Genomic DNA, 9,339 nt, shown 5'->3' on the forward strand with positions numbered 1-9,339 from the left:
GGGGGGCTGGCGGCGGCGGCGGCGCGCGGCCATTGGCGGGGGCGGCGGGCGCTGAGTCAGCGGGCGCGGCCCACGTGGTGTGGGCGGGGCGGGCGGGCGATGGGGCCGCTGCCGCTGCTGCCGCGGTCGCCCCGGCGCAGGGGGCCCGGGCTGGGGGGGGCCCTCCTGGGGGCCGCCCTCCTCGGGGGGGTCCTACTGGCCGTTCACGCCGACCCCGACCCCCACCGAGACGGGGCCGAGCCGTGCCGAGCCTGCCGCGGCCTCGCCGACAGCTTCATCAGGGTGCGCGCGGGGGGCGCACAGGAATGATGGAGGCCGCGGCGAGGGGCACACGGGGGGTAACGAGGGGTGTGGGTTGACACAGCCGCTGCTTCGGGGGGGAGCTGGGGGCGAGGGGACAGTGGCGGGAGGGGCCCACGGGTGGCAGACGTTGGGGACACGGCCTGGAGGTGACAGTGAGCAGGGACGAGGGGGGTCCTGCGTGGCGTGATGTGGTTGGAGGGCCCAGAGGAATCACAGACCGGGGGGATAAGGGTGGTGACAGGGCCCGATAGAGGGGTGGTTTGCGGGGGACAGTGGTGAAGTGGAAGCACTCCTATGGCATTCCCAGGGGCACAATGGCTGGGCTCTGGGGAGGGGAGAGGGTGGCAGGTCCCTGGAGGTGATGTGTCTCATGGAACCCTACGGCTGGAGAGGTTATTGGTGGGGGGGGTTTCATGCCTGCACTGCCGCTCCCCCATGCACCCAGGGCCTGGAGCGGACAGAGCATGAGGGCTTTGGTGGGGGTAACACAGCCTGGGAGGAGGAGAAGCTGTCCAAGTACCAGCACAGGTAAGTGACCCCAGTGAGGGGCTGGGTCAGCCCAGCTGCTGCAGAAGTCATACCCGACACTGGCTTGTGTCTCTGCAGTGAGACCCGTCTGCTGGAGGTGCTGGAGGGTGTCTGTGCCCCCTCAGACTTCGCCTGTCATCAACTGCTGGAGCGGAGTGAGGAGCACGTGGAGCAGTGGTGGTTCCATGAGTGAGTCTGGGGACAGGGACAGGGGGATGGCAAGGGGCACAGGAGGATGGCAGGGGCTGACTGCTGTATCTTCCCCTCCCCAGGCAGCAGCAGCACCCTGACTTTTTCCAGTGGCTGTGTGTGGACAGGCTGATGCTTTGCTGCCCGCCTGGCACCTACGGCCCGGACTGCCGGTGTGAGTAACTGTGGGGGAAGCGGGGTGCTGGTGGGGCTGGAGGGGCTCCTCTGGCTGCTGCCCTCTGTCCCAGCCAGCTGGTCTCTCCCCGTGCAGCCTGTGCCGGTGGGCCCCGGCAGCCCTGCAGCGGCAATGGACGATGCGATGGTGACGGCACACGCCGCGGCACCGGCCTCTGCGTCTGCAGCCCGGGCTACGGCGGCCCCTTCTGCGCCGAGTGCGGTGATGGCTACTATGAGGCCTCGCGGAACAAGAGCCACCTCGTGTGTGCTGGTAGGTGGGGGCTCTGCCGGTGCTGTCCAGCCTGGGTACAGGCAGCTCCCCCCTGCCTGTGTCCACGTGTCCCTCCCTGCCCGCAGAGTGCTACCAGGCATGTGGGCGCTGCACGGGTCCCGAGGACTCCAGCTGCCTTCGCTGCAAGAGGGGTTGGGTGCTGCATGAGCACCGCTGCATCGGTGAGTGAAGGCCAGGGATGAACTCACAGCCATGGGGGCTACGTCCCTGGAGCTGAGGCTCAGCAGGGCTGTTCCCGTTTCTCCTGCAGATATAGATGAGTGTGGCACAGAGATGGCACATTGCCGAGCCAACCAGTACTGCGTTAACACAGAGGGCTCCTACGAGTGCCGAGGTCAGGGGGAGGTGGTGGGTTTTCATGCAGGTGGCTCTTCCCTGCTTGGAGCCAACCCTGGCTGGGCTGGGAAGGAGCTCTGGCAGCAACTCTGGCTCCTTTCCCTGAGGCAGACTGCTCCACGGCTTGCATCGGCTGCATGGGTGCCGGGCCAGCTCGCTGCAAGAAATGCAACAAGGGCTACTGGCGGGATGGAGCCAAGTGCCTGGGTGAGTGCCTCCTGTGGACTGGGCGGCCATACTGCCCCCTCTTCACTGCCCAAGCCCTGCCTGAACCCTGGCTCCACCCCCAGACGTGGATGAGTGTGCCAGTGCCGAGGAGCCAGTGTGCACAGGGGTGCAGGAGGTGTGTGAGAACACAGAGGGCAGCTACCGGTGTGTCTGTGCCCAAGGCCACGTCCGCCGAGACGGGCAGTGCGTGGAGGACAAGCCCCCTGGTATGGCCTAAAGCAGTGCAGAGGGACATTGGGCAGGGGGTGTGGGACATGGTGGGGGGCTCTTGCTGGTTAGCTGTGCCCTCCCACGAGTGTTGTCCATGCAGATGCCCCAGAGAAGGGCTTCTTTGATGACGTGACTGATGACGAGGTGGTGGTGCTGCAGCAGATGTTCTTTGGTGTGATGATCTGTGCCCTCGCCACGCTGGCTGCCAAGGGTGACATGGTCTTCACCGCCATCTTCATTGGTGCCGTGGCTGCCATGGCTGGCTACTGGCTCTCTGACCGCAGTGACCGTGTCCTCGATGGCTTCATGAAGGGCAGATAGCTCTGGAGCTGCTGGGCACAAGCAGAGGGGCAGACTCAGCTTGGGGTGCAGGGCCTCCCCCAAGCAGGGCTGGCTGCCAAGGCTGCATCCTGTAGATGATGCTGTGCCCTGCATGCGTCCCCCAGCCAGCCCCCCTTAGCATAGGGTCTTGTTTTCCCTGTCCCTGCAGAATGAGCCAGGAGTACCTGATCCCGGGGGCTCCCACACTGCCCCCTCTGGATGGAGGGGTGATGCCAGGCAGTGCAGCATCGTGTGGGGGGCACAGCATGCTGCCCCCAGCTCCTCGTGCTCTGGAGGAGGGAGAGGCCTGGCATTGTGACAGGTGAGGGGGTGGAGGGGCAGGTGAGGGAGGGACCCTGCTATCTGCCCCCAGGCTGGGGCTCCTGGCCCTGTAGGACTCCCCTCCCATGAGGCCATTCCCTGTGGGAGAGTGGGGGGCTGGGTCTCCCCATGCCCTGAGCTGTGCGGCTGGGAGAGCTGCCCCCCTGTCCCTGGGCAGAGCCCATCTCCCCTCCCAGGCTGGGGGCCAGGGGCCCCTCACCACTGGCAGGGTGCTGTGCTGGTGAGGGGGCCCTGCTGGATGCATGAGTGTGGCCATTGCATTTGTCCGTGGTTTGTCCGTCGGGGTGTGCCCATCTGTCCGTGTGTCCATATCTCAGGAAATAAAGCTCTGCACACCCATCTTGGCTGCTCAGGGTAGGAATTGATGGGGACTGGGGGTGCTGCTGCCCACCACCGCTTTCACATGCCAACAGGACCGCATCCTCCCAGCATAAACTCTTTTATTTGTCTTGTTTGGCACAAATGGAACCGCCCCTGCCCGGCCCTACAGGGGCGCAGAATCAGACCCCCACACCCTTTCAGTGTCCTCACCCTCACATCGTCTCTCTGCGCCCCCAGTATCTGCCTGTCCCGGGCTCAGAGCTCAATGGTGTCGCTGGAGAGGCTGCGGGAGTCCACCGCCTTGCTCAGGGCTGGGAAGGCGCGGGGACCCTCGTGCTCCCAGCCGGGGGCTCCGGCGGGCACCAGAAGAGGGGCCCGGCTGGGCGCCTCGTCCAGGGGCAGGCTGTCGGGCGAGGACAGCCCGTGGCGCCAGGGGTTCCAGCTGATCTTCAGTGAGCTGCTCTCCAGCGAGCTGGCCGAGGCGGTGACAGTGACAGTGATGGTGCCGTGGGGCTGGCGGGGGCCGGGCAGCTCCGTGAGCGAGCTGCAGCGCACCATGCGCCCCAAGCTGGGGGTCTTGTCAGGGGCAGGGGAGCCGTGCAGTGAGGAGCCGGAGCCGCGGCGGGGCCGGCCGAAGAGGCCATCGTGCAGGAGGTGGCGGCGGCAGAGCGCCTGGTCGATGCTGCGGCGCAGGTCGATGGGGGACGGCGGGCGGAAGATCAGCTCCCCCAGGGAAGGGGACGAGCCCTGCTCAAAGACGGCGCAGGAGCGGGCGGCCAGCATGTTAGGGCACTTGGGGCTGAGTCCCGGCATCCCGGTGCCAGCTGCCCAGACCTCGTTGCTGTCCTTCAGAGCCCGCAGGGGCAGCTGCTCCGCCGGGTTGCGGATGAGGTTCTTGGAGATGTCGTTGGCGGGTGTCCGCTCCGCACCGGTGCCACCGGTGCTGCCCCCAGCCCAGTCGTAGCAGTTGTTGGGATATTCGGGTGCTTCAGCTTTGCGGCCGGCGCAGAAGTACCGCAGTGCCTTGGCCCAGCAGGAGTGGCCGGCGGGGCTCCGGCGGCGGCACCGGCAGCACACCGGCTCGGCGGCGGCCGCCAGCAGCGCCAGGGCCGTGCCCACCTCGCCGATCCGCAGCCAGAGCTGTGCCGCCCAGCTGGGCCGGGAGAAGCGCCCGTGGGGCCCCAGGACTGCTCGCAGCCACACAGCGCTGAAGAGCTGCAGCCCGCAGACCGGCAGCCCCGCCACCGCTGCCGCCAGAAGCGCCCGCGCCCCCGGCTGCGGCCCCGGCCCCTCGCAGGGCGCCCGCAGCACCCGCCAGCACCCCCAGAGCCCCCCCAGCAGCAGCAGAGCCCCCGCCACGCAGCCCAGCGCCTGCAGCCCTAGCGCGGCGGTGAGCCCCAGCCGAGGAGGCAGTAGATCGGCGGCCCCCATCACCGCACTCTGCAGGGCAGCCACAGCCCCCAGCGCTGGCAGTCCCCGCAGCCGGGATGGTAGCAGCTGAAGCTGAGCCAGGCGCTGCAGCCGCTGGAGCAGGAGGGCAAAGGCGGCGAGCAGCAGGGGGAAAGGGGCCGTGTTGAGCAGCAGCAGTGCCGGAGTGGGCAGACGGCCCCGTGCCCCATAGGGATCCAGCAGCAGGAAGGTGGCCCGCAGCAGGCAGGCGGCCAGCAGCAGCCCGTGGGCCCCCACAACGTGGAGGAGGTGTGAGGGGCGCAGGATGGCTGACCCCGCCAACCCGGCCAGGCAGCCCAGCGCCAGCAGCAGGAAGACGGCAGCCACTCCATAGACATGGGCCTCCCAAGAGAAGCCCAGCTGGCGCTGCAGCTCGGCCCAGCGCAGCCCGGTCGCGTTGGCCCCCAGCGCCGGGGGGGCACGGACTGTGGACTGTGGCTGCGGCGATGATGGATCTCGGGGGACTGGCTGAGGCGTCATCCCTGCCCGTCGCCACGTGGCCGAGGGGGTCGCAGCGCTGGAGGCTGGGGTCTGCGTCCCCGGTGTGTCTGCAGGTAGGAAGGAGGAGGACAGTCGGGGGAAGTGGGGGGCTTGGTGCCACTCCGCCCGCACCTGCACCCCGCACTGTGCTGCATCAAATGTGGCTCCCCAACACTGCAGCGGGGGATGCCCTGTGCTGGCTGGTGCTATGCTCCACCGGTGCCTCCCGGGGTTTTCTCTCAGGACGCGCTGTGCAAAGGGTGGTACAACCCCGGTCGCGTCCCCCACCCCCTTGGGGAAGCCCCCACCCACCGAGCATTTAGCGCTAATCCCTGCGAGCAGGAGTAGATTAGGGCCGTTGTCAGGTGGCAATCCTGATTGAAGGTGTCACTGTGTCCCGGCTGGGCAGCCCAAGATAGCTGCCATCCCCCCGCCAGCCCCGACGCCCCAGGGATGGGCTCCCACAGCGTCTGCAGAACGGATGGGCTTGGGCGCAGCCCTGTATCACCTGGGTGCCTCGTCCCAAGCGTCCCCGTGGTGGGATGTGCCGTTGGCTGTGGGGTCGTTTCGGTGGCATTTGGGACGCTCACAGGGCCCACGGCGCCCCGGACCTGCTGCGGGGAGCCGACATCCTCCTCGGGCAGCAGCCCTGCGAGAGAGAGCAGAGAAGGGAGCTGCCACCTGCGGAGCTTGGTCCCCGCCAAGGGGTTCCCCCTCACTGTGCTGGCTCCTACCTCTGCTCGGGGTACCGGGGGTGGCCGTGCTGGAGGCGGGGGGTGGCACAGGGCCTGTCCTGAGGACAGATCCTGGGACGGACTGGGGTCCTCGCTGCCTCGTAGTCCCAGAGTCTGCCCGGGAGCCTGCATCGCCGGGGCTGGTTGTAGCGTGGCTGAGTGGGGCCCTCCGGGTACTGCGCTGGTGGGAAGGGAGGGCTCGAGTCCAGGACTCAGCCAGCCCCCAGGATGGGGCAGTGTGGCGCAGCCGTGGGCCAGAGCTGGGCAAAGCCGGGGAGGGGCTGGGGGGCCCTCCCGTGTCCTCCCAGCTGCCCACCAGCTGCACAGAGCCAGGGCTGTCATGGGGACCCCAGGCCGGCCCTGTGCCTGTGGGATCGGAGACAGGGGCTGTGCGCGGCGGGACCGACTGGCTGCTGGCTGAAGTGAGTTGGGCATCCTGAGAGAGGCCCGGGACCGGTGTGTGTCCCTCTGCCGCTGTGTGTCCCTCTGTGTGGGCATCTGCTGTCCTCATTCCCGCCGCCAGCGTGGGGTCCAGGGCAGTGGCGGATGCGGTTGGCAGAGGGCTGGGGGTGCTGACTGTCTTGGAGACGCTGTGCCTGGACAGGGAGAGGCCCTGCCCTGCCCAGGATGCCCCTGGAGAGTCTGCCCCTCTGTTCGTGGTCACCTTAGGGCCCGGCATACCCAGTGCAGAGCCTTGGGGCAGGAAGCTATCCTGGACTTCAGCTTCGTGCCCGCGCCAGGCAACAAGCGACTCCTCTGTCACGGCTGGGACTGTGCTGCCGTCCCTCCAGAGCTTGGTATCAGCACCTGTCATAGCGGTTTCCATCTCCAGGGGTGCCGTGGTGCCCTCCCCTGCCTGCAGCGACGGGGACCAGTGCACGGGGTGCTTGGCCCCCCAGCGTTCACTCCTTGGGGCCCCGGCACCGCTCGGCTCCCCCGATGCCTCCCAGGTGGGGGATGGGCCTGGCCACTGCTGTGCCCAGGCAGGGCTGTGCAAGGAGTCCCCACCTAAGAACAGCCCTGCCGGCAGCACCCCCTGGGCTTTGGCAGGGACTCCGGTGGCCAGGAGCATCCCCCAGGTGATGAGCTGTGCTGCAGCCATGGTGAGTACAGAGTCGACCCTGCGGGAATGGGGATCTGGTGAGCCAGGATCCGCGGCAGATGCCCAGGTAACTTGTGCAGCTGGCCGTAATGCTGCTGTGCCCTTGGCCACCCACTGCCAGGGAGAGAGACAGTGGCCTGCCTGTCCCTTCCCGGGTAGCCCTGGGCTCTGTTCCCAGCTATCCCCATCCCCAGTGGCCCCATTCCCAGTTTTCCCTTTCCCAGTGTTCCCTGGTGTTCCCCATCCCGGTGTCTCCGGTGTGGGTGGTCCTTGGTGCTAAGTGGCCCCGACCCCAAACATCCACGGTGTCCTTTTCCTAGTGCTCCATCCTTAATGTCCCCTTCCCCGTGCTCAGTCCTGGCGTCCCTCTCGGTGTCCCCTCCCCGGTTCTCCATCCCCAGTGTCCTCGCCCGATGTCCCCGCCGCCGGCGGCCCCGCTCCGCCGCGCACAGTTCACCTTGGCGCGTCCCGGCCGCATCCCGGCGGGGATGCTCGGCCCGGTGCCCCGCGCTGCCGCCGCACACACGGCTCAGACCCGCCGGGCCGGGAACGGGGCCGGGACCGCCAGGGTGCTGCGGCGGTGGCCCCGCGGCGCGGTGCGGATTACCGGCGGGGCTGCGCAGGGAAGTCGGGCCGCGGCCGGTGCGGGACCACAGCCGGTGCGGGACCACAGCGGTGCCGGTGCGGCCGCCGCATCCCGCCGACCCCACCCGCAGCGCGCCGGGCCGGCTCCACCGCTCGGTGCCCGGTGCGCGGTGCGCGGGCCGCGGTGCCGCCAGCCCCCTCCCGCCGCCCGCCGCAGCACTGGCGGCCCCAGAACTGGTGCCCCGGGAGCCGCAGCCCCCCGCGCTGACCTGCCGGTGCCGGTGCCGGTGCGGGCGGGCCGGGCTCTGCGGCGGAGCGGGCGGCGGCGGCAGCGGCAGCCGGTCACGCGCCGCCCCGAGCCGCGGGCACCCGCACGGGAGCCCGCCCGCACCGGGAGGGGGGGCGCGGGGCATGGCCGGGGCCGCCGCCGGGACGGGATCCGCAGGGTCGGGCACGGGGGCAAGAGGGTCTGTGGTGCTCAGCTCCGTCCGGGGCAGGTTCGGGTGGACTCCCGGGGACAGGTTCTCCGTGGCGCAAATCCTCCGGGGCGTGGATTCCGGAGGGGCACCAGGGCAGGTTCCCCGGGGGTCAGGACACGGTGGGGCGGCGGAGGGGGGATGCTGCCCGCGGGGCGGGCAGGGCTGCCCGGCCGAGGCTGGTCCCGCGGCCGCCAGGAGTAGGCAGAGGGAGGGGGCAGTCAGACCCACTAGCAGAGTCCTGAGGAAGGTCTGAGGGGGCCCTGCCCCACACCTGCCCCACACTTGTCTTTCAAACGCTCAGCAAGGATATGCAGCACCCTGGCAGCAACTGGGATGTGGGACCCTGCCAAGGTTCAGGTAATTAGTTAATCTGCTTAATTGTCCGCCTGGAAAACTGCCCACCCTGCCTGGGCTTGTGCTGGCAATGGTACGGTCAAAGCATCAAAAAGTCACTCAGCTCAGGACTCCATCCTGCAGGGTGACACCTGCACTCCAGCTCCCTGCCTGCACACCTGCTCCTCCCTGCCTGCACCTCAGCAGTGCTTGAGCTGCCGAAGCCTTGGCAAAGTCCTGCCATCACCATCGCTCTTCTCTCGCCAGGCAGCAGGTACATGTGGCACCTCAGGTCCCCACAACAGCACCTGTGTGCTGGCAGTAGCACACAGTGCCCCACCCCTGTTCCCTGCCACATCTCCATTCCCGGGGCACTGTGTTCACCACTAGCACATGAGGCATTTCTGGTCCCTGATCCCCTCCTCTGTGGGGTCAGGAGGCTGTGGCAGCCAGCTGAGCACAGAGTCTGGGAATTTGGGCAATGCCGGCACACAGGGCCCCAGAAGGCAGGCAGGGCAGGCAGCTGGTCTGGGGATTAGTGCTGGGGAGGCCGCATGGGGGAAGAGTGCAGGTGATCCTGCCCTGCACCATGCACTGCCAGCACTGGGCACCACTGCAGCTGGATGGCCTCACCCTGAGGAAGGTGCAGCTGCAGTGCTGAGTGTGCAGTGGGACTGTGGGAAGGGAGCTGCCTGTACCCTATATGTCCCAGTCATTGGAGAACCTTTAGCACAAGGCAGGGGCAAAGCAGCCACCCCCACATCCTCGGTGCTGTCAGAGGTTTCCTCCTCTGCCAAGTGACTCACTGGCAGATGAGAAGCTGAGCCCCCTTCTCTGTGCTGCTGCAGCAGCCACATGCCTGCTGCCTGCACAGCTGGGGATGCTGGGTGGAGGATGCAACCATCCAGTTCTCTCAACCCCTGTGGCCAT

General features: G+C 68.2%; 2 protein-coding genes across 4 annotated transcripts; one reads left to right on the forward strand and one right to left on the reverse strand.

The window, feature by feature from the left end:
• Positions 1-93: 93 nt before the first annotated feature.
• CRELD1 (cysteine rich with EGF like domains 1) lies at positions 94-3,259 on the forward strand. Of its 3 annotated transcripts, none has more exons than XM_084214677.1 (10): positions 94-282; positions 749-831; positions 910-1,020; positions 1,104-1,195; positions 1,292-1,468; positions 1,555-1,650; positions 1,740-1,823; positions 1,937-2,032; positions 2,116-2,259; positions 2,364-3,259. In XM_084214677.1, exons 1-10 carry the CDS (start codon positions 100-102, stop codon positions 2,582-2,584), a joined length of 1,287 nt encoding a protein of 428 aa, XP_084070803.1. In that variant the 5' UTR covers positions 94-99; the 3' UTR covers positions 2,585-3,259. The 3 variants fall into 3 exon arrangements, with proteins under 3 accessions (XP_084070803.1, XP_084070805.1, XP_084070804.1); XM_084214679.1 differs by having other exon boundaries at positions 2,754-3,259; XM_084214678.1 differs by having other exon boundaries at positions 270-338.
• Positions 3,260-3,401: 142 nt separating this feature from the next.
• Positions 3,402-7,885, reverse strand: PRRT3 (proline rich transmembrane protein 3). Its single transcript, XM_084214651.1, has 4 exons — positions 7,867-7,885; positions 5,911-7,031; positions 5,685-5,825; positions 3,402-5,244 (listed from the first exon to the last, which is right to left on the reverse strand). Exons 2-4 carry the CDS (start codon positions 7,010-7,012, stop codon positions 3,503-3,505), a joined length of 2,985 nt encoding a protein of 994 aa, XP_084070777.1. The 5' UTR covers positions 7,013-7,031; positions 7,867-7,885; the 3' UTR covers positions 3,402-3,502.
• Between the last annotated feature and the right edge of the window lie 1,454 nt (positions 7,886-9,339).

Source organism: Fringilla coelebs, assembly GCF_963513975.1.
Source record: "Fringilla coelebs genome assembly, chromosome: 13".
Lineage (NCBI taxonomy): Eukaryota > Metazoa > Chordata > Aves > Passeriformes > Fringillidae > Fringilla > Fringilla coelebs.

What these genes read in the sequence shown, in the direction of transcription:
- PRRT3 (XM_084214651.1), bottom strand. Translation starts at nt 7,012, where the DNA reads ATGGCTGCAGCACAGCTCATCACCTGGGGGATGCTCCTGGCCACCGGA. An exon ending in CCCCGGTACCCCGAGCAGAG is followed by an intron (nt 5,826 to 5,910) that starts GTAGGAGCCAGC and finishes TCTCTCTCGCAG; the next exon opens with GGCTGCTGCCCGAGGAGGAT. An exon ending in GCTTGGGACGAGGCACCCAG is followed by an intron (nt 5,245 to 5,684) that starts GTGATACAGGGC and finishes TCCTACCTGCAG; the next exon opens with ACACACCGGGGACGCAGACC.
- CRELD1 (XM_084214677.1), top strand. Translation starts at nt 100, where the DNA reads ATGGGGCCGCTGCCGCTGCTGCCGCGGTCGCCCCGGCGCAGGGGGCCC. An exon ending in TCGCCGACAGCTTCATCAGG is followed by an intron (nt 283 to 748) that starts GTGCGCGCGGGG and finishes CCATGCACCCAG; the next exon opens with GGCCTGGAGCGGACAGAGCA. An exon ending in CGTGGAGGACAAGCCCCCTG is followed by an intron (nt 2,260 to 2,363) that starts GTATGGCCTAAA and finishes TTGTCCATGCAG; the next exon opens with ATGCCCCAGAGAAGGGCTTC.